Here is a 27,316-nt window from a genome sequence, read left to right on the forward strand (position 1 = left end):
ACAATTCGGTCCGATTAGTTAGAAAAGGTGGTGAGGAATGCTGCTATGGGCCCACAGAACTGGGTCCTGGTCCCAGGGTGGCTTGCTTGGTTGGCTTCACCCATTCAACAAACACTCCTTGAATTTCTAGGCATCGTGACAGGCTCAAAATAAGACAAAATTTCTTCTCCCAAAACATACTAATGGTGGCTAATCGGATCACAGGAGACATGTGGGAAGACATACCACCATGATAAGTGCGGGGCATGTGCTAAGTCTTCTAAATCAGGCTGTTTTCCAGGAACGCTTTTTGAAGACTTGCTTCATGTCTTGAGGGATGCAAAGGGTCATTTATAGGCTGGTGGGAAAATGTATCCACCATAGGAAAGGGGACTCGTGTGTGAGCTATTCTGCATCATGAAATAGAGGAGGTGGCATTTGAGAGCTGACAGCACAGCCAGAGATGAATCCAGAGAAGTAACCTAAGTTGCTTTGCAAAGTAAAAATGCCATTGAATCAGTAGGATTTGCAGTTGAGGGTAGAAGTTTAGAGATTAGACACAACTGGGTTTAAAGATTAAGCTCTGGTGCACACCAGTCATGTGGGCGATAATCAGTTAAAAAAAAAAAAACACTTAGCACAGCGTCCTGCTGATTTGGTTATCTATTGCTGTCTAGCAAGTCCTCTCAAATGAAATGTCATAAGACAACATATATTTAGTAAGTCTCGGGATCATGATGGATTAAGACTCTATTATGGCGCAACTGAGGCCTTTGATTCAAGGGTCTATCATATGGTTGCAACCAAAGTCAGCCAGGGCTGTGGTGCTATCTCAAGACTCCACAAGCTCATTTACATGACTTTTGGCAGATTTGGGTTCCTTGCTGGATGGTGACCAGAGGCTGTCTGGAGTTCTTTACTATGTATTGCCCTCCTAATGCAGTATATGGCTTCCTCAGAGCCTGTGGAGATATGGTGTTGGCTTGCAAGATGGAAAAGCCACTGAAGTAAATTCTCATCACTACAGCCCCATTCTGTTGGTTAGAATTCACAGGCTAGCCCACCTTTGTGTGTGTGTGTGGGGGGGGGGCGAATTATACAAGGGAGGGAACACTAGGAAATTAGTCTGTAGGGATTCCATCTTGGAATTTGGTTTGCCACTAATTTGTAGGACAGTCAATGGTAGCTGCTATTGTTATGCTCAGTGGGGAGTTGCTGATGCAGTGGAGGAATTTATGGTAGATGGAAGGTCACATAAGGTGACCTTGAACAAGTCCAATCACCTCGAGTCTTTGAGACACCATTTTGTCCTCAGCAAAATGTAAATATTTGGTCCCAAGAGGAAAAATGAGAAAAAAATGTGTGCAAACTTGAGTTTGTTTTTTTGTAAGAGCAAACATACCCCCTCTCCAGCTAGCTGGAGCAAGCTTTGGCCTGTTTTGTGCTGATCCAAAGTCTTTTAGCCTGGTGTCTTCAAGGATTTTAGTATTTGTCCCCTTGGGTCTTTAAAAATTACATAGCTGGGATAAACACAAAGAGAAAGCTGTTTTGTTTTGTTTTTTGAGAGTCCTTTAAAGTATCTCTAAGGTTTTATTTTTTAAAACTACCTTTGCTTCTAAGGATCCTGGGGGGGGGGGGTGCTAAGCCGAGAGAAAAACGATTGTACTTGGGAAATTTCACGCTCCTGATAATAAAATGGTAATAAAATCTCATCCGGCTCCCGAGGCTTCGTAGAGGGGATGTTTATGGTGGAGGGGGTTCCCCAACACCGACGCAGCTGCTTTTCAGGCTGTGAGGTTTCCCGTTCTGCAGCGCAGCTCGGGTTACCGACCCTGTGGCCTCCTGCTAGGGCAGTTCCTAAACTCCCAGGGTTTGGGAAAAACTCAGTCGTCCCGCCCTGGCGCCTGGCCGCCTCACTCCAGGCTCCAATTCAAGGGGGTCACACAAAGTGGGATTCGCCTTCAGCTCTAGGGTGGTTTTCCCCGGGGAAGGCAAACATCTGGGGAGGACATTTCAGAGGGTGGTAGTGTCCTTCCAAAGGTTAGCCAGAGCTTGGGGATAGAACTTGGGAGTCAGCCTTTCACAAAGGAATGCTTCTCAGCAGGAAATTTGGGTGGGGCGGAGCAGCCCCCGGATGGAGACAAAGCTCCTTTGATTCTTTATCCGAGGGCTTGGCCTCTAGCGAGAGGGGTACCCCGGACCCCAGGGCAGGGCGCGAACTCCAATGTGTAATCTCATTACCCTCCCTCGCTCTGCCAACCCATCGTGCACAGTCGCTCCAGCCCAGAGCTGCACGCGCGCCGAGAATCCTTCCAGCTCTTGAGGTCACCTCCTGCAGCGTCGTAGCCCTTACTGGAGAGCTGGGGATAGCCCAGGAGTAGTCGGGACAGCCCAGATCAGACCGGGCCAAAGGCCTCACCTTCCCAGCCCGGCCGCTCCAGCAAACTATAGCAGTCTTAGAAAACCTAATGAGAACCAGATGTAGTGGCCGCTGGCGAACTTTCTCAGAGTCGCTGATTGGTCAATGGACGAGAGCTGTCGCCAATCAGCGCGCTGGGCGGGCCCGCATTGCGGACCAGAGATCCAAGTTGGAGTCTGGCGGGCAGTGTGGCCCGCAGAGACTCGCGGAGTGGAGGGCAGAGCCAGGGAGGAGTGAGCATGTCTCGGGACCGGACAGCCGGGTGGCTGGCACCGCCATCGCCACTATCGCTGCCGCTGGTGCTGTTGCTGCTGTCGGGAGTCGGGGCTCTGCGTCCTGAGGAGCTCTTTCCTTACGGGGAGTCGTGGGGAGACCAGCTGCTGCCGGAGGGCGACGACGAAAGCTCAGCAGCTGTGAAGCTGGCAATTCCCCTGCGCTTCTACGATGCCCAGTTCAGCCACCTCTATGTAAGTTCTGCTCTCGGAGGTGCGGGGGCTGGGTGTGGGAGTCGTAACTTCTTCCCAGGGTGTGGATCAACTCCATGTTTAACTGTCGTCCCCTCTGGGGACCAGGCTTTGCAGCGGCGCTGCAGCTTCTTGATCCCTGCTGTGCAGAAATAAGGATCATTTCAAGGGAGAGCTGGAGCCATGCCCCTCTACTTTGACATCCTAGGTAGGAAGATGAAGTTGAGGCTACCAGTGGGGCTTGCGTTTAGGGCGGTGGGAGACTGTGCACGCCCGCAGAGCTGTCTTAAGGATGTGCAGTAGTGGAAAAAGATGGACGGGTTCGAGAGAGGCTGCACCTGTGGGTCGCAGTGCCCTGGAGGGGTGATATAGGAGGAGGACCGTCGCAGAAGTTGAGCTTGTGACCCTGGATGTGTCTCAACCTGCGATGAAGGGAGAGTCTTCTTGACTCGAGTAGAACTCTTTTCTCCGAGGGGCGGTAGGTGCGGTACCCTTTTGCTTGAGCGACCACCACTATTTTGTCCTTTTAAAATGTTTATGGTGGGGGGGGGGGCATTCACTTGCCAACTCGTGCGAGTGAAGATCAGAGCACAACCGGTTTTATTTTCCTTCCTCCCTGTATCGGGTCCTAGAACTCAAGCCTTCAGGTTTGACGGCAAAGTGCCCTTACCTGCGGAACTGTCTCACCGTCCCGTGGTCTTCTTGTAGGTGGGCACCAACGGCATCATCTCCACCCAGGACTTCCCCAGGGAGACTCAATATGTAGATGATGATTTTCCTACTGACTTCCCAGCCATCGCCCCATTCCTGGCTGACCTCGACACTAGTCACAACCGGGGCCGGATCCTGTACCGCGAGGACACCTCCCCGGCTGTGCTGGGTCTGGCTGCCCGCTATGTGCGCACAGGTTTCCCGCTGTCCGGGTCCAGCTTCACCCCCACCCACGCCTTCCTGGCCACCTGGGAGCACGTGGGCGCCTACGAGGAGGTCAGGCGTGGGGCTGCGCCGTCGACAGAGGTAAGTGAGGGATACCCTACTGCTGAACAGATTGAAGGGATGGGCTTGAATTTTGAGTGGGAACTAAAGCTTTGACTAGGAGTTCCTTCCCTTGATCCGGCGTTGAACCGGATGAAACCAGTGCTTAAGCAGCTTGTGAGTGAAGTCTATTGTCTCTGAGAGCCTTCTAAGGCTCCCTAAACCGTGGCTGAGTGAAATAAGGCACTAAAGCTCAGATACTAAAGACTCTGCGGGGACTTAAGACAATTTACAAATTCTTTCTGGAACCACCTTTAAAGTACACAAATATTTCTAAGGATATGTTCATTGCAGAAAACATGGAACATTTAGGAAGTTTAAAAAGGAACAACCTTTTATTTTTCTACCACTGTTAATTTTTTTTTTTTTTTTTTTTTTTTTTTTTGGTATGAGCAGGGCATGGTGGCACATGCCTTTAATTCCATCAGAAGCAAGTGGATCTCTGTGAGTTCGAGGCCAGCCTAGTCTACAAAGTGAGTTCCAGGACAGTTAGAATACACAGAGAAAAACCCTGTCTGGACAAACCAAAAACAACCCATATTTTTTTATGTACATTCCCAGGTATTTAGCATATTGCTGCCATTAACAATGGTGGGGTCACAGTGCCCATATTACTGTTTTACTTGCATGTTCTGAAAAGTATGCTGTTGTCAGTGTGCTTCTGTAACATGTAAACAACTGTATCAGATCTCACCCTCCTGGTAGTCCTTAAGGTTGCGCCTGTGCTTTTATTATAACCAATACTCTGCAACACTTTTCAAGGTCTTTAATCTATTCATGTGTGTGCTTCTCTGTGTCTACTGGTGTTGGTAGGGCCAGAAGAGGGCTTGGATTCCCTGAAGCTGGAGTTGTTACCTACGGGCAGTTGTGAGCGGCTTGACCGGCCGTGGGCACGTGGGCACAGGGATTTGAGCTGGCATGATGAAAGGACTACACGTGCTCTTAACTGCTGAGCTGCCTCTCCAGCACCTCTCCAAAACCAACTCTTTTTAAAGAGTCAGATCATTGCACAGCCTTAGCTGACATCACAGCAAAGTGCAGAAGGATGCCAGGCCCTTCTTAGCAAGCTCCTTGTAGCTTTCGCCACATTGCCTTTGTAACAGTTTACATATTTCTGTCTGCAGGAGTCTGTTTTGCAGTCTCTGTCTGCCAGAGAAAGCACCAACAGCTCTGCTTCTGGCTTTGGTCTTGGCAACATGTGAAGTGGGCCTGGGTGGGTGTGGGAAGATCACATCACTCCTGGTGTAGAGACAGAGTCCTCTTGTGAAATTCCACCTGGGTATAAAATGGCATAGACCAGGAGCAAAACTGTGTTTGCTTTAACACCTCCTAGTGCTTCTTGGCTACAGAAGTGATGTCTTCCCGTTTAGAGCTTGCCCACTGTCCCTGTCACTGACAGTGGCTATGCTTGTTCTGTGTCCTTAAAGGAACAGACATGTTCTCCAAAAGCCTGAGATCTAGAAATAAACATCATTTGAAGTTACGGTTTCTTACTTGACAGGTAACGTCTAGTGTTGTTTACTGACTAACCTTGTAATGCGTGGGTTTAACATCTCAATTACAGTTCATCAGAGCACCTTCAGCTCAAACACTGTGTGCCTCCTTAGTGCAGGCCAGCCAGCTAGAGGGCTAGAGAAGACAGTCCCCACTGTTGGGTTTCATTCACTCACTCACTCAATCATTCATTCATACATTGTTTTTTAAACATTTATCTAAAATCATGTCTAACAAGCTTATAATAGAAAACAAAATAAACTTTCCTAATACAAGCAATAAGGTCACCAGTTCTTAGGTTTCTATTTTCTTACAGTCTTTTTAAAAGTTTTCATTTACAAGTGAGTGTGTGCACAGGCACGCGTGCGCACATGGCATGTGGGGACCAGAGGTCATCTTTAAATGTCTTTGCTTGGGAGCCGTCTTGTCTTTCTCCTCAGGGTCTGTCTGGGACCTGGGGCTACTAAGTTAGGTTAGGCTGGCTGGCCAGGGATCTGCTTGTCTTTCTCTCCAGAGCTGAGATTACAAGTGTGCTGCCGTGCCCCGCCCTCATATGATCAAACTCAGACTTCACAAACACACACAAGCACGTCACAGACGGTGCTGCCATCCCAGCTTCTCTTGTGATCTTTAAAACAAAACAAAAAGCCCTGTATCTTCACAGAGGCATATATATGCATATATCTCTATTCAAACAGTTCATATTTATTAAATCAGAACCATTTTTATACAATCACCTTCTGTCTGTACTGAAATAGACACTGAACTGACCACTCTTACTCTGAAAGGTCTCATTTACATTTAGTAGGGACATCTTTGATAACCTTTTGTTATGGTAATATGCTAGGCCCTCTACTAGAAGGCAGACCCGGGTATCAGCCTGTGCTCTGGAGTTTAATGTACCAGGGGCGTGGCAGGCACTGTGTCTTTCAGAAGGGCAGGGGAGATGGGACCTAAGGTGGGAAGTCTCCAGGGCAGAGAGAGGAGTATAGATTTGGTTTCCGGACCATGGGCAGCCTTGAAAGATGTGAAGTGGGAGAGTCTAACTTTTGTTGCCCCATTTGCTTTGCTTGTGACAAACTTCCCCACCCCCACCCTGTCTCTTTCCCTCTTAAGGTGGTCCTCATGAGCCCCAGGTTGGCTTCAAACCCCGTAATGGAGGATGGTCTTGAATCTCTGATCTTTTTGCTCCCCCCTCCCACCTGCGTGCTGACGTAATGGGTGTACAGCGTCACACCCTACTCAGCGGATGGGGACGGAATCCTGAGTTAACATGCATACTGAGGAGGCGCGACCCTGCCTGCGCACTGTCATTCTGGTGACATTAGTAAGGGTCGAAGGTCAAACTATTTAGACAGTTGTTAAATCGTCTGTTTATGCCATCATACTCTCTTTTTAGATTTTTAAAAATTGTATTTTATGTGTATGCTGCATGTGCCTGTGCAGTCTTGCATGCAGTGCCCATGGAATCCAGAAGAGGGCATCAGATTCCCCCTGGACAGGATTACCTACAGGAGCTAGTCTGTGAGTGCTGGGAATTGAACATAGGTCCTCTGGAAGAAGAGCCAGTGATCTTAACCAGGGAGCATCTCTCTGCCCCCTCTTTTTACCCTCTTGCAGGAGCATTTTATACTGTCTTCTCGACATAGTCCCACAGGGTAAGTGCAGTAGTTACTGTTTATATCACAGAAGAGAAAATTATTTCCAAATCTGCCTTAAGTGAGGCAAAGGCACCTTAGAAAACCCAGTTTCCCCTTTCTTCCACTTTTCATATAAGACCCGCTTTCTATGCACGAAGCATATAAGTAGTTCCAATAATAATAGTTGTGCTTTTTCTGAAGCCTTTCAGTAAATGAGGTAAGTGTTTTAGTGTTCCTTGTGGCTTTAGTGCTAGGACAGATCTTGGAGCCGTATTCAAGGGAGGGGTGAACTGGAGTGAAGTTGCTGTGAGGGATCCTTCTGATGCCACTGTCACTTTGAAATTAGTGCTCTGCTGCTCCCAAGGAAAGTTCAGCTGAATTGGTCTCTTGCAATGGGAAAAAAAATGAATTAGAGCAAGATGCATTTACACTGAGGCCCTGGGGTCTTGAGGCTGTGGTGGGTCCCAAGTGTATTAGTGCTTATTTGACATGAAGGTTGCAGCCCCAGGGAGGTGAATTTACTTGTAAGGTTTCTCATCTCATCGGCAACATTCTTCAACAGTTTCTCTTTTTGGTGTGTGTGTGTGTGTGTGTGTGTGTGCGTGTGTGTGCGTGCGTGCGTGCGCGCGCGTGCGCGCATGCTCATGCTTACATTTGTGTGGAGGTGCATGTGTGTGCAGACCAGAGGACAACATTGAGTGTCATTCCTTAGGCACCATGAACCTTTTAAAAAATATGTATTTATTTGTTGTGTGCATGCTGTGACAGTGGTGGTCACAGAACAACTTGGGAGTCAGCTCTCTTCTACTCCTTCTTTGTGAGGCCTGGGAATTGAACTCTGGTCATCAGGCTTACGTGGTAGGTGCTTTTAACCTGCTGAGCACTCTTTCCAGCTCCCTTCCAAATAGATCCCTTTCAGGCACATCTCCCTCTGACCCAGTACTTAGCAGCTAAGCTATGATTGCTGGGTGATGAGGCACCCGGGGCTGCCTTCCTCGCTGTAGGACTACAGACCTGGGAGTGATGTCATGACTGTTTTTGTTCAGTGCATATTCTACGGAGCAAACTCAGATCGTCATGCTTGAATAGCAGCACTGAAGCATTTCCCTGCTCTTCCTTCGATTTTGCTGTTCTGGGACTTGAACACAGGTCCTCATGAAGGCTAGGTAAATAAGTCCTTCATGACTGAGCAGCATCCAAAGGCACAGGAATTCTTCTCGCATTACGCCTTCCAGGTACTTGTGAAGACAGTAACAGTAGTAACAGTGTAGAAAACACTGGCAGCAGTGGTCTGGGGAGACACGAGCCCTCAGTCTTCATTTTCTAAGCCGTAGAAAGAGGTGACAGTACTGACTTTATAGAGTTGTCATAAGAATCAGCCAAGGTGATGTTATTACATTCCAGGCATGTAATGATCTTATGGTAGAATTCCTTTATCAAAGGATTTGATTGTTTTACTTCATTTTATTCTGCGTGTGTGTATGCATGTATATGCTTGTATATATTTATATGCTGCATTGTGTTGTATGTGAAAATGTGTCTCTGCATGTTCATGATGTATATGTGTGTCTGCATATGTGTATTATGTGTTTGTATATGTGTATGAATGTGTGTATGCATGATGTGTGTATTTGTATATGATATGTGTGAATGATGTGTGTGTCTATATGATGTGTTTATATGTACATGGTGTGTGTGTGTATGTGTGTGTGTGGTGTTTTTGTATGGTATGTCCATACTGCATTGAGGCCACTTGTGTGTGTATGATGTATGTATGGAGTGTGTGCATGGTATGTGTGTGACATGTATGGTATGTGATTTTGTATGATGTGTGCAGAACACAGCACGGTGCACACGCAGAACTTGGGAGAAGAACCTCCTGGTGCCAGTTCTCTTCTTTTCCTCGGGTTCCTGGAATTGAACTTGGATTTCATGGCCCTTTCTCTAAGGACTCTTCAAATGGAGGGTTTTCTGAATCACTTTTTTTATCTTTGTTTATCTTATCTTTTCTTTTTTGGTGGGGAATCAGATGGGGAAAACTGTAGCTTTCTTGTCCTTTTACTTTTCCATCCAGGTTGTTCTTCAGGTATTGTCATGGGCTGAGTGGGCTTCAGGACTTGTTCCGTTTGAGGATTTGTGCACAGGGTGTGTTTTCAATCGCTCCATTGGAAGAAAGGTTCTTTTGAGTACTTGAGAGCCTTAGGATTGAGCTCTTGCTTTGAGAGATTTCTTTTCTTTTCTCTTTTCATTTCTTTTTTTTAAGGTAGATTTTGGCACACATTAATCTCCTTTGCCTGAAGGATTCTGTGATTTCTACATAGTTTTTGTACATCTGGTGTAGTAATCTTAATATTAGTTACTGGAAATTTGACATCAGAGCAATAACATCTTCACAGTGTAAAATGCTTCAGCTGTTCTTCATTCTTTCTGTGATGTTCACTTTGGGTGGGTGTGAGGAGTCTTCTACCTGGCATGCAAGAATGTCATGGTGCAACTGCATTAAAAAAAAAAAAGAACAAATAAAGTGTTTGTTCATTTAGTTAATCTGAGATTTATTAAACTGTCCCTGCATAGAGCCAAGAGGTTATGGCTGGAAGATCTGAGTACTGATGGGGTACAGATTTGTTGCTGTTCTGTGGTTTTGGTTTCAGGGAAGGGCTGTTGTGTTCTCACTGCGGGGAGGGTGTTATCAAGAACTGAGTTATGCAGTGGGTTGAATGGTTTTTTTTTTTTTGTTTTGTTTTGTTTTGTTTTTTTTCTGAGACAGGGTTTTTCTGTATAGCCCTGGCTGTCCTGGAACTCACTCTGTAGACCAGGCTGGCCTCAAACTCAGAAATCCACCTGCCTCTGCCTCCCAGAGTGCTGGGATTACAGGCGTTCGCCACCACCGCCCGGCAAGGTTGAATGTTTTTTGATGAGGAGGAATTTCATTTGGGTTAGAAGGACCGCAGGAATGGGAACTGAGAATGAGTGGCAGGAGAGCTTGCCCTAGGCTGGGATGAAGGCTAGGAACCCGAGGCTTGCTCTGGATCATGGAAAAGGATGGAAACATTGTATCTGTAGTCAGGAAGCAGAGAAAGATGGGTGCTGGGTCTAAACTTGTTTTCTTCTTTGTATGCTTTCCAGGACAGACCCCAGTGCAGTCTATATTTAGGGTGGGTCTTCCCTCCTTAATTATCATAATTGAGACACTTTCTCAGAGACATACCTGGTGGCTGTTTCCTGGCCAGTTCTAGATACTGTAAGATTGACAATAGTATCCATCACAGTTGGTCCGCAGATGCTTTAACGTGGAATGCTGGGTGTTTTAACATGGGATGCTGGATGTTGAGTTGGTTCAAAGGTGAGTTGTTGATCAAGAACTTTGGATTTAGCTGCAGCGTCTTAATCTATGGCAGAGCTACAGACCAGAGAAAGGGTGCGTGTATAATTTACCACATGTCAGTGAAGACAGAGAACAGAGAATAACTAGATACGTGAAAACAGGATAAAGAAAACTGCCAAGGTGTTCTCAAAGACCACATATGAAGGAGGATACACTATGCGGCGGTGAAAGTACTGGGCATTTTTCTTAACTCTACAGTAAGGAGCTGAATCTGGAACACCCCGAGAATGTCAGTGTCCCCACAGGAAAGAACAACACACAAAGTGGAGGCAAATGCAGGAGGCCAGAACTAGTGGCCTTGCAACTCCAGAGAATGTGTCTTTACAGAAGACTGAACATCAGACTTCCCATCCTCTGGAAGGGATCACCCATTTCTAATTTTGTTATCGTTTTAGTAATGCTGGATAAGCAAATCCCTTGTTGGAAAGATGGGATACCGCTGGCTGATGTTTGACTCTTGTCAGATGGTATGTTTTAGTTCTGTCACCTGACTGCCAGTGTCATTTCAACACTGGAAGGCCATATTTTGTATCTAGAAAGAGCATGGAAGCTCCTGTGTGGTTTCTGTGAAGGCTTCTGGTTTTCTGTCTGAACAGGAAATTGGAGACAGTGCAGCTTCAGGACACTCCGGCCTGATCTTCTCTGGACTGCTCCCCACCCTGTGGAGGGCCCCTCTCCTCTCTGGCATCCAGGGAAAGCCAGGAGCCAATGACTCTCTTATACAGGGTTTGGCAGTCTATCTGCGGGCTTCCCTTCAGAGCCTGTGTGGAGGGCTCTTGGAAAGCTTTCCTCTAGGAATGTGAGGGCCTTTCCCACTCAGTCAGAGTGTGTCTGTGAGAAGGGGCCCTTCAGGACCTGTGAAGTGGTCTCTTAGCCATTCCGTGTGGAAGTCTGTAGCCTGACAAGGGGTCTGTTCATGTGCGGGGTAGTTTTCAAGTAGCTCGGCTCCTTCAGAGTGTACTTTGGGATCATAAACTATATTGAAAGGAAGTTTTTGTTGTTTTTTTCCACTAGTCTTTGCCTATTTTAGTGGACACAAGGAAATTAAACACTTGCCATCTGAAGTGAGTGCTTCTCAGAAAGGTGACACAGAAAAGACACTGAACAAACTAGGCAGTAAATGCAGATTTCCAGGTTAGAAGCCAGGCTTTTCTGTCACAGCCTCCTTACTGTCCCCAGGCCTCCTCCCCACCACCTTCCAATCTCCACACACAGTCAGCCCTTATCATATGGAATTTCTCTAAATTTAGAACCTTGGTTCTCCCTTATCTTGTGATGTGGATTGTGGCTGCCATGCCCACAGCCTCCACAGCTGGTTATTTAAGGATGGGATTCTTAATTCCGCTTTTTATCTCCCTAGTTGAATTTAGTTGTGACTGAAATAAAACTCTGGCAGCCACTGGCCCCACCCTGACTGATGATGTGTGTTCTGCCGGTACCTGAGTTGGAAACTTAGATGTTCTGACCTTTCTGGGGAGGGTCAAGCTTTGCTGATGAGATAGTTGAGAACTGCAGCTGTAACAAAGTAGCAGATAGGGACTGAATACAAGAACCAATTTTAAACAAGGAAGGTAAGCAGACACTTCCCCGTTAGAGAATACAGAGGAGTTGCATAGATTTTATTTTTTTCTTGAAACCATATTAATACTTGCATTTCTTTGCCCTGTTACCTGAACCTCAGAGCTATACTTTAGCATTATATGTCAAAAAGGTAAAATTGACATTTGAGACGTTCTAGAACAAGACAGAAAAAAACAAGAGGACACATTCGTTCCTTGTATTCAATTTTGAGGTTCTTCCTGTGTCCAGTTTTGTCTTGTTTAGCAAAATGGAGAGGTAATGATACCAATAAGTGCTTTTTTTTTTTTCTTAAAATGTGTCTTCCCAGTTTCCTGTTAAATCATAAAACAACTATGATCTAGTGAGAGAGGCCCACTACAGCGTCTTAAGACAGTGGAGCAGCAGCCCTTAACTAATTCTTCGTTGGAAGAAGGTGGTAAAGGCAGAAAAGGGCCCTTTGAAACTGAGTAAATGAAATACCAAGAAATAATTCCGGAGTCACCAGGGTGTTAATTCGGGCTCCATCACTCTCAGTCTGCTTTGGCTCCTACAGTGTTTATCTTCATTCATTGGCTGCCACTGTGACGCCACCCCACCCCCACTCTGATGTCCTGGACACTCCTTTCTCTGTGGTCTCTGCTACCATTCCTGTCCCCAGTCATTCTCCTAAAATTCCAGTCCTGGCTGTTTCCCTCTTCTACAATTCGGGCTCTTGGGGCATAGTCACTGATCTCGGCTCCTTCGTGCCCACAGCTTCAAACATAATGTGGCTTAGCAGGTACTCGGCCCTGATGAATTAATATCCAGACGGGCTAGTGAGTAGAATTCAAAGCCAAAGCAGGCAACCAACATGAGCTGAATGCATACCAGAAGACAACAAAGTGGGTGCTGGAGAGTGGAAGGGGCTCCATAGGGGGTCACAGTACTCAGCCCCACGAGGCAGTGCTTGTTGGTTAGGATTTTCTTGGTGCAGCGAAATATGAATACAGCATCCAAGCACATTGGAGGAGTGGGGACCCTTAAACACAGCTGAGGGCTTAGTGGAGCTGAGCCTGGGAAGGGAGGTTGGGTCAGAGCATGGGCCCTGGAGTGACCTGTTTGGCAGAGTTCAGATGACTGACTGTTGCAGGGCATGAGTTGTGGGTCCAGCTGGCTGCCACCACTACCCATTGCCCAACCATAGGCAAGCCCCTGGGTCTCCTCCCTCATCTGCAGTGAGGGAGGAGATGCTAAGACACAAGATTACAAACCAGGACTGGGGGTATAGGAATGAGCAAGTCAATTTTGTTCCTTGTTCAGCCTCTCAAAAGAGTTTGGACTGGAGAAACCTTGCAACCTTAACAATCTTAAATATACTCTGTATTAAAGTTACTGGATACATTTATACAATTTCTTTTAGAATAGCTACCCTTCCCTCTTCCTCTACTTCTGTCTACACAACTTTATGTCCTTTATTTGTTCTAATAACCCCGAGTACAAGGAAGCCTATTGGAGCACGGATAAGGGGCCATCACTGCAGCAGGGAGGTCCACCCACCAGGAACCACACCCTTAAAGAAAGCCCTTTCCCCTAGCAGCCATCAGCTGTCAGCGTCTTCTCAGCCTCAGGTGGGAGCTTCTGTGCCCTCCCCCATCCGTGCGGGAATGTGAGTGGCTTTTGCTCTTCTGCTGGTCACCACAGCTGCTGTGAGTTTATGAGTACAACAGCCGTGTCATGTGCACAAGACATTGTTTTGACCCCATTCCTTCTGACCTCTGGCTCTTAAACTCTTTCCGCTTCTTTTCTTTCCAATGTTCCCTGGGCCTCGAGGGAAGTAGATACAGATGAGAACAGATCTGTGGCTGGGCTCAGTTTTCTATACTAGGACTACTTATGAATGTGTGTATCAAGTACCATCCACTGCATGAAGATGCTCCCCTTTGACCACAGAGAGCTGCGCTAATCTATGAGTTTATAACTGGTTTGGTACTATATATCCATTTAGCAAAATAATAGTCATGGTTCACTCCCAGGGCTTATGAACGCCCCCGCCATGGTTTCTTGGCCAGATTTACAATGCCAGTCAGAAGTTTCCTCTTGTGCAGCAAGCAGGCCTTAAATCCACCCAGAAAAGTGATTGATGGGCCTCACAACATTCCTGCCACTTATGTCACCCATAAGTACATCTTGCCAAGGCTTTTGTTTGTAGCCCTGAGCAGTGACAGTGGGGTGAGACTGTAGCCTGCATACCATCTTCTAGCACCATGAAAGGTAGCTGGCTGGGTGGAAGCTTCCGGAAGGCCCTGTGTGTGCGTGCGTTCGTGTGTATTCGCTTTCTCCAAGTCTTTTGACCAACCTGTGTGGTGTCATCAGCTATAGGATCTTACCATCACATTCTGATGGGTATCACCTGAGCAGTGACAATTGACAACTCTGGCATCGTCATCTTTGTGATATCCTTGACCAACAACTTGAGGGCAAGGTGTCCTACACCTGGCTCTGGGCTTTTTGAGAACTTGTGGCCAATGGGAGGAGCATTTTCCCCCATGTAAGCCAATTCCCTTTAAACATTCATTCTATGTTGGCAAGGAGGTTTTCATGTGGCTTTTTAAAAAACATTCATGGATGTTTTGGGGCTGTCAGAAGCCCTGGAACTGAAGTTATAGGCAGGGGTGACCTACCATGGCCATGTAGGTGTTGGGAATTGAACCTGGGGCCTTTGGAAGAGCAGTGGGTGCCCTTAGCTGTCCATCTCCCTGGCCCTTCATGTGGCTTTTTCAACATCCTTAGATTTAGTTAAGCCCTCATCCTCTCCTCTTGCCTGCAGCCCTACAGTTTTTAAACCAGTGTTTTATCTATGCATTATTTAACTATTGATCTAAATTGGTAGAAGAGGTTAAAATAATTGACTCATAGCTTACAAAATTATATTTGTAATTTGAGGAGGGAATTATAAAGGAGATTGTGTTTGAAACCAATGTGTGGAGATCCTAAAAAGGATTTGTGCCCCCGGCACCTGGCCTGTGTTCTGTTTTTCTTCTTGTGTTTATTTGTTTGTTTAAGGATGTCTGCAATTCCTTTTTGTCCACAGCTGAACACTTTCCAGGCTGTTCTGGCATCTGATGGATCTGATACCTACGCCCTCTTTCTCTATCCTGCCAATGGCCTTCAGTTCTTTGGAACCCGCCCCAAAGAGTCCTACAATGTTCAGCTGCAGCTTCCCGCTAGGGTGGGCTTCTGCCGTGGGGAAGCGGATGACCTGAAGAGAGAAGCACTGTATTTCAGCCTGACTAACACTGAGCAGTCTGTGAAGAATCTCTACCAGTAAGTAGTGTGGCGTGTGTGCCTATGCAGTGCACTGGAAGGACATTTAGGAAGGACACAATCTCAAGTGACCAGAGACCATTTGATAACAAACTTTGGTGGCTTCTAAGAAAGGCACTGGCTCAAAACCAGGAGCTAAGCTGGACCCTGAGTGTCAGGCTCTCCGAGATATAAAAGATCCTTTATTTTTCCTGTACTGTCAGTCAGGCACAGAAACCAGAACCAGCAGTGATTATATGTGTTTTTGCAGAACCACTGGGGCTTGCTATGAAAAACATTATTCTTGGAGCTACATAAAAATATCCAGTAATAACTGCCTCAGTGGAGGCTTTTCAGGTTAATGATTCCTCGAGAGGAGTCATCATGATTTAGTCTTCCAAACAGGTATTGTTGAGGATTAAATTACGAGTAATATACCTGGGAGAGAGGAACAGATGAGGCTTTTAGAAGTCTCAGGATTTCTCCTGGCACCATCACCTGAAATCATGCTCATCGGTTTGCCCATAGCTTGCCAGAGACAAATCCGCTTCTTAGTTTCCCCAGAGGCTTATTCTGCTCGTGCGACAATAGGCTATTTTGCCCTTACCCGTTTGCATTGCTTATCAACTAGACAGGGTGACTCAGCAAAAATTTATTGATCACTTTCTATCTGCAAAGCGCTGTGTTAAAATGCTTGCACATATTATCTTAATTAAAACTTACTCAGACTTACAGGCGGTAAGTATAACTATCTTCCCAGTTTTACAAATAGCCTTATAGAAATTACCAAGGTGCTTATGTCAGAGTTCAGTGACCAAGCTGCCATGGTCAACACAGTTTCGAAGCTCAGAAACAAGGGGTGATATCTTATGTAGAGTAGATAGGGCGATTCTAACTCGGATTGCATGTCTCTCTGATGTTTGTATTTTGTTTCATTTTATCAGTCCCTCTGGTCACATCTTACTCTGCACTGTGTGCACTGTCCATGTGCACTGTCTGTGTGCATGTGCATGCATGTGAGACCTTTATGGCTCTAGTAGGGAAGCACAACTCCTTCTCCTCACAAACTTTTTGCACAAACACACAGGCATACGTGCACACATGCACTCACACACACCAACTTCCTATGGCCCTGCAGATGCCAGTTCTCATTCTAATATTCTGCGATTCTTGGTCCTTCTTTACAGATGCTGTTGGTGTCCGGGGGCTGTGCCTTGAAAAAAAAAATCATAGTATTTCAAGCACTCAGCCCTCCTTCCAAGGGCTCTACATACAAGTGTCCTTTCCTGTCCCGTGATCCATGCTGGGGACATGTTTCCTTCCCCGACCGCTGTGTGGTCGAGGCTCTAGAACAAACTTAGCTATTTCCTTTCTCCTTTCATCTCTTACCCAGGCGCTTAAAGACTCTCATTTCCCAGGTTGTACATGGAGACCTTGGAAGGTGGGCTGAGTGCTTGAAATACTACGATTTTTAAGACACAGGTGCGCGTGCGTGCGCACGCACACACACACACACACAAACACACACACCACTGCCATCTACCCACTCTGGTTTTCTTAATTTCCTCCTTTGGTGCTTTCCAGAAATATTAGAATTGCCAGACAGGAGCAGTGTGAGACATGATCAGAGTGACTGATAGATTTGTTGTACCTCATGCTTGATGAGACAAAATACAGACAACAGAGTAGCATGAGATGCAAGTCAGAATTCTCCGACCACTACTCCAAGTGACAGCTGTGCTCCCTACCCTTCCAGAGTGGGGCTGCCTCCCATTCAGTGTGTCCATAACCCTGTCTTGTAGGCCTCGTTCCTGTTCCTCCAGATTCTGTCAATATTGTTGTCATAAGGGTTCCAACGTTGCAGCATACACGCCCAGCATTGTGAGGACAGCACTTGCAAGCTAAAGTAGCTCAGGGTCGAGGTCCCAGCTCTCTCTGGATGCTCTGCTCTGCATCCCCAAGGAGGAGATCATTTTCCTAGCCTGGAATCTCTTCCTCAAACAAAGGTCACTCTTGTGAAGCGTACTTCAGGAAGGGACAAGAGTAGCTGTTAGGTAGGTATTACCCACAGGGCCTGCACTGGGCCTTTAATGTGGTATTTCTCACATGTTCTTCCTAAAAGCTCAGGCAGGAAGGCATGGCCGTCCCATTTCATGATCCCGTTTTTCCTTTCTAGGAGATAAATTCTTTCCAACAGTAAGCATTCCCAAAGCCCTCAGGGTGGAGGGTAAACTAATCGCTTAGATTTCCATCGGTGTTGTGGCAAACGCCAGGACGTTGATTTATGTCTCATTAGAAGGCATTTATTTAGCTTTGCTCTTCCATAATTTGTATTTCCCTACTCTTTGAAGCTTTTATAGCTGTCCTCTTCCAGACTCAAGAGGTTTCCCAGCTGCAGCGCCTGCTGTGCGGATGGGCTCAGGCCCCAGGGTCTCTTCTTACTGATTGGTTTCAGTTTTTAAAATTACATTTAACCCTGCAGGGTTGGGGGTTGGGGCAGCTGGGGGTGTGTCTGGGTCAGAGGCCCGTTTGTGGGAGTTTGTGCTCTTCCCCCTGCCCCCCACCGAGTGGGTTCTGGGTGTAGCTCTCAGCTGTTGGAGATAAGCTGGGTTTCCCTGCTGAGCCATTTTATCAGTCTGGAGTTTTGCCTTCTGCAGTGTGTGTTATTTGCAACCTTAATTTCTATAAGCACACCAAGCGAGGGCAGGGGATGACGCTCTGCTGGTACAGTACCTGCCCTGTGGACACAAGCACAGAGGTTTGTCTTCAGCGCCACACAAATGGGGCACAGTGGCTCTCACCTAGATTCCCAGTATTTGGGAGGTGGAGGCAGGAGGAAGAGAAGCTCAAGGTTATCCTGAGCCCCGTGAGACTGTCTTAAAAATAAAATGAAATGAAATAAACTAAAATAAAATAAAATGGAGCCATTGCCAAGTGAATGCAGCAAATCTCAGGAAGGACAGCTGTTTGCTTTCTGCATCTACGTGAACTGCAGCAGTAGCTGCTGTCTGCTTTCTGTTGCTGCGACAAGCCACTGACCTGACTTGGGGAGGAAAGGGTTTATTTGGTTTACTATCCTGGGTCACAGTGCATTAGGGGAGTCAGGCTCAGGAACTCAGGCAGGACATGAACCTGGAGGGAGGCAGGAAGTGGAGCAGAAGCCATGGAGGAACATTAACATTGGTTTGGTTCCCATGTCTTCCTCAGCCTGATTTCTTACACAACCGGAGATGGTGTACCTAGGGTGTACCCCCCACAGTGAGCTGCTCTTCCCCCCCCCCCATGAATCATTAACCAAGAATATGCCCCCCACCCCCCTGACTTGCCTTCAGGCTTGTGTGATTGAGGTGACCTCTTAACCAAAGTTCCCTCTTCCCAGATGTGTCTGGGTTTGCATCAAGGTGACAAAATCCAACCAGTGCAGCAGCACCATCGTGCATACATTTGGGCACAGGTGTGGGTTGTGGACAGTGCATACATAGGATGAGAGAGAGAAAGAGAACTAAAGAAAACCTCAACTGTTCTAAAAACAGCATTGCGGTAGAAACCTAGACTAGAATGCTGAATACTTGCTCCAGTGAACAAAGATCTCTTGTTATATGATTCCATGAATTTTTAAAACTTTTTGTTAGCCATTTGCTCTTATTCTTCGTTGTTGGCTTTTGAGGAAATTCCATAGTGTGGGAGAATTCGAGCATGGTATTTAGTGCAAACACAGGATTGGTGTCACTGGCCGGTTCTAGTTTTCGCAGCGTATGGTTGACGTATGGTTGACGTTGAAATAGTGGGTCTCCGAGCTGTCGAGAGAGCCACATGCTCTCAGTCGCAGCAGAAGACTCAGGTTTGAGGATAGCCAGGACTATCTGGTGAGACTCCTGAAAAAAGAGATTCTTGGGAACTTGGGGGGTGAGGTCGGTCTACTCTACTGAGAAAATGAAGATCTGTTCCCAGATTCTGAACCTCATTTTGATTAATACGTTATTATGTCACCTGCGTTGAACATTTGCTCAAAAACTGTTTTAGACTTGGACATTAAAAATTACTGGTGAATCTATCATCCTCTGTCATTAATAGATTAGTCCATGTGAATCACAGTACGTGTAAATGTTTGGAACACAAGTTTTATTGTTAGCATGAAATTTGTGCTCTGGCTCTGCCAGCAATTGACTGTATGGTATGATCTTAAAAGTAGCTAACCGCTCGATACCAACTTTTTCTCAATAAGACTTAGCATAGCCTACCACCCTTGCCTTGCAGAGAGCAATGAAGACTGTTGAGCACTGGTGTAGGCTAGGCTAGACCAAAGCATGTAGAAATCAGTATTATTTAAGTGTTTAAAGAGTCGTAAGCTTCTTGAGTATGATTTAAAGTTTTCATTCATGTAGGAAAAGCATAAAATGTTGCATTCCATGTTTGCTCTCAGACAGCCAGGTTTTTGACAGACCATTTGGTTTTGGGCTTCTGGAGCAGACATACAACCTGATGGTTTAATGTCCCATGCATAATGCTGGACAAAATGCAGCTTATAGCCAAGTTCCAGTATGGTATTTATCTCAGTCACCTAGAAGCTTTGCTTGTATTTGACATAGCAGGGGGAATTCGACTTTGATCTTTATAGTCTTTTGGTTTCAAAACAAATCCTGAAGGAGAATGAGTGGACTGGTTACAATCAGCTCCTTTCCTTTGTTCTTAGGCTAAGCAACCTGGGGATTCCTGGAGCGTGGGTTTTCCACATCGGCAGCAGGTTTGCCCTGGACAATGTCAGGCCAGCCACCGTTGGAGGCGACCTTTCCACAGCCCGGTCCTCAGCACTGGAGCACTCCTTCAACCATGCTGCAGCGTTGGAGAGCTATACGGAGGACAGTTTGGATTACTATGATGAGAACGAAGAGGATGTTGAATACCCACCAGTTGAACCAGGGGAGGCCCTGGAAGGCCACAGCAGAATTGATGTGTCTTTCAGTTCAAAGGCTGATCCAGGCCGGGTGGATGGTGGCACCTCACCTCCAGATTCCCATCTCGCTTCTCCTTTGCCCCACCCAGTGCCTGGTAACTGGCCATCCTACCGGGAAACAGAATCGGCATCTCTGGACCCTCAAACCAAACAGGGGCCACCTGTGGGAGAGGTAGAGGTCCTTGATTTCAAGGACCCAGTGGAAGTTTTGGATCAAATGGGTATGAGAACCCCAACTCCTCCAGAGGCAGATAAAGCTTTCCTAACTCCAGGCAAAGACGACTTCAGGAACAGAAACACCCAGATCTATCCAGAGGCAGGGCCAGTGCCTTCAGAACCAGATGCTCCTGTCCCTCCTCTGGAAGGAGAAGTTCTTCCTAATTACCCCGTGTCTGGTCACGTGCCACCCCTGACTGGAGGGAGGTATGTGGTAGGACTGGAGGACCACGTGGGTTCTAATGATCAAGGTAAGTGCATTGAAAAACTGGGCATTTGAGGTTTTGTTTAAAGAAAATGTAGCAGAGTTTACAAACTGGACATGGCCAATCACCTGTGCTAATCCCTGAACCCAGCGGGCTGGGGCAGGCTGGGGCCAAAGGATCGTCTAGCCTGGGCTAAAAATTCTAGGCCAGCCTGGATTATAGAGTGAGACTTCTACCAAAGCAAAACAAAAAATACAGCTGTGGTTTTCTCCTGAGTGAATAGGTGAAAAGTTTAGCAAGCAGATTGGAACTGATTTTCCCCCTTGTGTTTAAGGAGATAAAATCCCTTTTGCCAAGTACATCTTGGCAGAAGGGTTCTTGGAGCCTCCTGACCATTAATAATGTGTTCTAAAAAATTAGGCCTCATGGAGTGGGGAAAGAACTGGGCTGCTGTGCCAGCTCTCCTCCCAAGTGTAATGAAATATTTCGGTTTGCAAGTTCAGGGAAGGTGAGCCTGTTCGAGGCATCCCAGGAGGGAGGCCATGGCCATTTAGCTTTGGCTATGGTGAGTTCATTGTGCAGGCTTAGGCAAACATGGCTGAAGAGCCTGCACAGAGAGACACCGGGTCTGCTGTCATTTCTGGTTCTCATCCCCACATCTGTGGCCTTCACCTCCCCAGAACCTTATCCTCATTCTGTGATGCACTGACCATAACTGGAGGAAGGCAGGGGAATGCCCAGAGGGGACAGCTTTTCATCCACACTGATGGACTGGGAAACTGGCCCTAACTTCATATTCCCCCAACCCCCTGCTCTCCCTTCCAGGGCCTGCTCACTGATCTCTGCCTGGAGGGCAGGGTCAGAGGTCATGGCTCTCTCTACAGTGTTTCAACTTTACAGTTTTTCCATCAGTGTTTTGGCAAAAACATTGACTTAGCAAAGAGGACCTTCTGGTTCCGCTAAGACATTTCCTGCAGGTTCAGGAGTTAGTCGTTTGGAGCAATACTTCAGGAGGGAAGAAAACACTTTGTATTTAACAGAGCATAGAGTAATGGTAGGGAAGGCGCTTTGGTGTCAAGTTTGAATCTTGGCCATATTGAGGCAACTTATTTCACTCCCAAGTCTCTGAGTTTCTATAAATGTCTTGCCAGGATTTAATGTGAATATATGTGAGGTTCTGTGTGCCTACATCAGTCGGTGCTTTAAAAGAAAATAGCGGCCGTCATTACTAACCTTTAGAGGACTTAAAACATGGGAAGCAAGGTGGAGGATGGGTAGAGAACAGCTAGGCCGGAAAACAGAAAAGCTGAACACAAAAAGACTAATTAAAAAGCTTTTGCCTCCTGGCTCTTTTTCTCCTTGATGAAGTCTGATGAACAGTTGTTTCTGTAATGTCAAAGGCATGGATTTTTTTTTTTTTAAGGTTCCAGAACTTTTAGATCCTTCTAACAATCTCCAAAAATTTCATTGTGGGTTCTTTCTATGTAAAGAGATTTAAAGGCACGAATCAAAGGTTTTCTCAAAGGGATTGTGTGGTACAGATGTGTTTCTGAGTGGCCTTTTGTTGGGGACTGTGTTTTTCCTGGCCCAAGAAGATCGCATAGTTATCAAAAAGTGGATCTGTGTACAGTTGGCTGCAACCTGGGTAGCTGGATATGACCCAACACAAAACTGTAAACTCACTTAAAACATTCTGAGATTTTTCTTTTGTAACTCAGTCATGGTTCTTAAAGTGTGAACTGTGTAGATGACAATGTGTCACAGTGTCAAAGGTTGTGTGTGGCTGTTTAAGAGCTCAGAAAGGCCTGAAATGGAACTGACCACTGGGAACTGAGGGTAACGGCATAACCCGGGAGGGGCATGAACTGTGGTATTTATCAGCTGCCAAATGTAGCCAATACTGACATCTAAATGCCAGAATGTTTATGAAAAAGACATTCAGGGGGAGACTGTCCAACTGGAAGCTTCTAAGTCTCGGAGGAAAAAAAAATACCTTAAAATTTCATTTAAAATATATTTATGTGTGTTCATGTGTGCGAAAGCCTAGCACTTAAAAAAGAATGTTTGTGAGCTCTGTGACGCACGGAAGCATGTAACTGTTATTATTTATGTTCAGAGGAAACACTGGTGTCCTAGAGGTTTATCCGGCAGCTGTGGACTTACTCTGCCTTGATGATGGGGGTGACTTGGGGGTGACTGAGACCTGCAAATACCAGCTCAGTGCAGGAAGTCACCGGCTTCTGGTGGTGGATGGACTGAGCTCCCCCACAGCTCTGTTGTGTACTTTGAAGAGAGATGGCTGTTTGAACCTTATTTTCTGAATAGAAAGCACCATTCCCCATAAACTTTAACTTCCCCTTTAAGTGTGTAGTATCCAGTTTACCAAGTCAGGGAATTAGGATTTTTGTTAAAGGCTCAGAAAATTTCTCTTCTTTTTAGTATTGTTTTCATTAGTGGATGCTCGTGGACGTGGGTGCACATGGGTGTGTGTGTGTGTGTGTGTGTGTGTGTGTGTGTGTGCAGGTGTGCTCATGAGGAGGACAGAGGACAACCTTGAGTGTCACCTTAAGAGATGTCATCTATGCAGTCTCTTGCTGGCTTAGAATTTTTTGGTGGCCAGAAAGTCCTAGAAAGACTAGAAGAAAGTGCCTCTCTTGGTTTTGTTTTTCGTTTGTTGTTGTTTTAACATGAGTTCTGAGAATCAACCTCTGGTCCTATTACATGCAAAGCAAGTTCTTCCGTACTGAGTGACCCACCTCCTCAGTCCTATAGATTATGTTATTTATGTATTTATTTACTTTTGAGGCAGGGTCTCACTGTGTAGCCCTAGCTTTCTTGGAACTTGCTATATAGACTGGGCTGTCCTCCTTAACACAGAGATCACCTGACCTCTTGAGTGCTGGGATTAAAGGTGTGCACCACTACGCTTGTCCACTTACAGACTTTTTTTTCCCCAAAATTCCAGATTCTTTTCAAATTATGTATGCGTCAGGCACATCTAGGTTCTGGTCTTGTATCATTTGCTTTCATGACTCATCGAGACAGAAATGAGCCAGCAATACAGCGGATGTGTGAGCATCCTCCCTCTGAGGTGACTTGGATTTTCCAGTAGTTTGTTGTCAAGCCAAGAATTACCCAAGCACCGGCATGCTTCTCTGTGAGAGACTGAGGGGGAACTTTTCTTGAGCTCACTGTATATCATGGTACTCTAAGCAGGAACTTTGCTTTAGATTCTATTACCTTGGGTGATGCTCAGAATTAACTGGAAGGAGGTAGTGCCAGCCTTCCTGGTTGAAGGCTGGAAATGGGTAGTGTCTTGCTGAGTGAGAGGCAGAGGTGCTTGCAACAAGGTCAGGGATTCCATGGAGGGGCTACATCTGCTTTGGTGGCCGCAGTCAGAGAAGTCTTACTGAAGGAGGGAGGCTTCAGGTAGGTCTTGGGGATCTGAATCTAATTAAAAAGGGAGAGTGTGACTGGTGAGATGTCTCAGGAGGTAAGAGCACTGACTGCTCTTCCGAAGGTCCTGAGTTCAAATCCCAGCAACCACATGGTGGCTCATCTGTGATGAGATCTGATGCCCTCTTCCAGTGTGTCTGAAGACAGCTACAGTGTACTCATCATAATATAAAATAAATAAAATCTTTATTTAAAAAAAGGGGGAGAGTGTAAGAACATTCTGGAAAGATAGGTACAGAGGTAGAAATGGAACCAGGGTAGGGTTGAGTTAAGGAGTTGCCAGAGACGCTTCAGCTGGGAGGGACCAGAGACTGCCTGTGTTGGCAGACAGCCACTGGGGCTGAGTAACGGGTTTTAGGGTGCTCTTGAAGCTGCTGATTCTCTCCTATACAAGCCTCAATATGAGTTCCTTTGGCAATGTGAACTAGATTGGAGCACCTGGGCTCCAGATAGCTTGTGGGTTCCTCCTCATGGAGGGGTCCTCTTCTTTCTGTTTGGAAGTCATTTATCCTGGAAGAGGCCAAGCCCTTCTCTCCTTCTGGCCCTCAGAGGGGTTCCACAAGTGTCCTGCTCACTGGAGGCCCATACTAGGAGGAACTCTAGCAGGCTGTGCACTCAACCAGACCTCCTGGCCCCAAAGCCTCAAACCCATGGCTACCTCCAGGCGGCCATGACAGTCTGTGACTAGCGGCTTCCATACTATGATCATACCTGTGTGCAGAAAGTCCCTGGAGCGTCTTGTTCCTTGTCCAGAAGGTAAGATAGAGCCTGTTAGTGTCCTGACAGCTAATATAAGTCTGATTGGTTTGCCACCAGCACCGTCACACACCTTGCCTATACATAAAAACATGGCCATGCAGACTGGAGGGGAGACACATCACTGCTGTTTGTTACAGAGCAGATATGGTGTTTCTATATAGTCTGTCATTCTGAGAGGTGAGAAATTTAGGGGTGGGAGGATGGGGAATCTGCCCTGCGGTGAAAACATTGATTCTTATTCTTAAGGGAGCTGTCAGTGCTGTTAAAGGTAAAAAGTCAGCCCAAGCCGCTATGGGGGGCGGGGCAGGTGCAGGAAACCCTGTGTGTCCTCCGGTGATGTGCACTATGGGACCTCCTTGCCTCTGAGGCGGCACTCTGTGAGAAGGCGCGCCAACGGCTACAGACAAGTGCTTAAGCCTTTGCAAAAACAAAAAACAAAAAAAAAATAAAATAAAATAAAAACCAAGATCGAAGGATGGGTCAGAGCAAGTCCAGAGGAGAATTTCCTATTTTTGTTAAAAACTCCCAGTTAGGAGAAGGCTCCAGTACCCTGGCAGCAGCCTTGCTTTGTCCCTGTATATTTTCCCTCCCCGTTTTTCTTCTATTAAGGATATGAGAAGAGTTTTTTAAAAGACATTAAATGGGGAAAAAATGAGATTTAAAACAAACAAACAACAACAACAAAACAAAAACCAAAACCCTAAGAGGCCTTTTGCAGCTGTCCGACCTCAGATGTCAAGTGTATGGCAAACGGAGCTCATTAAACCTGGCAGCCTCTGCCCACTGCCGGCCCAGGCTGGGCTGTGTAGTTTTTAACCATCTATAGTTTGTGGGGGCGGAAGCACAGATTCCTGGCGTTCCCATAGAGAGTTGGGAAGGAAGTGGTGGGCTTAAGGTAGGCCTCAGAATTAGTCTTTTCGCCAATTACCTCAGCGTTCCTAACATACTGACCCTGCCAGGGAAGGGCTACGCTGAGGGTGGGCTTTGCTATCGAGTTTCCAAAAGACTCCCTCCGCAGTTGTCATCTGTGTCTCAGCCAGCCAGTCGTGTGTGTGTGTGTGTGTGTGTGTGTGTGTGTGTGTGTGTGTGTGTGTGTGTGTGTGTGTGTGTGTGTGAGACCTCCACACATGGTGCCTGAGGGTGGCCGCTCCACCCTCCTGTTTCCAACACTAAGACTGCTCCCCTTCTCGCATTGTCTCTTCTGCCCCTGGAGCCTCTTGGACATCTTCTTTCTCATGCTCCTCATTAGCTCTTCTTACCACCAAGGCCCCGGCTCACTGAGATCAGCCATATTTGTTTCCTGGCTGCTGCCCAGGAGAACACAGCTTCAGAGCAGCTGTTTGCCTGACTTCTTGGCCCGTGGCTTAGAGTGTTTAGTAATACTTGTTCAACTGTTGTATGAAAAAAAAAGAAAATCGCATGAGGTGTTTGCTTTTGCTAACATATCTCCATTTTAGGTGTAAGGTGTGTGTGTGTGTGTCTGTGTGTGTGTGTGTGTGTGTGTGTGTGTGTGTGTGTCCGTCTGTGTGTGTCTGTGTGTGTCTGTGTGCGTGCGTGTGCTCATGTAGGAGGGTATGGACGAGGGTTTAAATGAAGCACAGCTTTCTAAACCCAAGGGCTACTCCGTGACTGGGAAAAGCCTGTGCTTGGTTCAGGTTCCATTCTCAAAACACAGATTTCCATAAAAAGCTGAGGAGGGTCTCAGATTAACTTAGCAGTAAGGAGTTCCTTCGTTGTGGTTGGAGCTGGCATCTTATCTTAGCCTCTTATCATTTTTCACTCTGGTTTCTTATTAACTTAGAGGCCTTTCCTGGGACTGAGAGATAGATGGTCACCATGCCTGATGACCTGGGACCTATATGGTACAGAGAGAGGGAGAGGGAGAGAGTAGGGGGAGGGAGGGAGGGGGCGTGAAAGAGTGAGCGAGTGTGCTGATTCTCTGACACACACACACACTAGGAATTAAAATAGCCCTTTTGCATTCCTACTCTTGTGAGCTGCTGGACAGTGTGACTCATGTGATGATCACATCTAGTGTATTAGCCGAACTCTTCTGCCACTGGTGCCCTCTCCACCCCATTCTTCATTTCCTGATAAGGCTTAGAGTAGGGTCTAGGGCAGTACAGTCTTCACAAAATAAGGGAGGCCATCTATCCCTCCCGTAATTTGCAAGCCAAACTGTGTGGAAACCTGTTGTCTTTTTAACAGACATAACTGAAAATGACTCCCCTGCCCACCAGGGTTGGAATGTCTTTGTGCCCTGGTGCCAGAAGGAAGTGAAGAGACAGACTGGCTGTGCCTGTGGGGATGTCTGAGGCCAGGGAGTGCAGTGGTGCTCGCCTGTGGTCTCACAGAGCAGAGTGACTGAAAATGGCCCAGTTTATGACCTTCTAAAGTGCCACCTGTGTGACTCAGGAGCACACCTGTACAGGGAGGCCACCTGTCTGAGCTGGGGACTGTGCCCTTT

The 27,316-nt window shown here is 46.6% G+C and overlaps 1 protein-coding gene across 1 annotated transcript in view; it reads left to right on the forward strand.

Moving 5' to 3' along the window:
* The first annotated feature begins 2,546 nt into the window (after positions 1-2,546).
* Nid2 (nidogen 2) overlaps positions 2,547-27,316 on the forward strand; it is a 60,912-nt gene continuing 36,142 nt past the window's right edge. Inside the window, exons 1-4 of the mRNA XM_052191738.1 lie at positions 2,547-2,865; positions 3,571-3,879; positions 15,047-15,279; positions 19,952-20,679. Coding sequence (XP_052047698.1) covers positions 2,638-2,865; positions 3,571-3,879; positions 15,047-15,279; positions 19,952-20,679 — 1,498 coding nt within the window. The 5' untranslated portion in view covers positions 2,547-2,637. The remainder of the gene's footprint in view (positions 2,866-3,570; positions 3,880-15,046; positions 15,280-19,951; positions 20,680-27,316) is intronic.

This window comes from Apodemus sylvaticus, chromosome 8, assembly GCF_947179515.1.
Source record: "Apodemus sylvaticus chromosome 8, mApoSyl1.1, whole genome shotgun sequence".
Lineage (NCBI taxonomy): Eukaryota > Metazoa > Chordata > Mammalia > Rodentia > Muridae > Apodemus > Apodemus sylvaticus.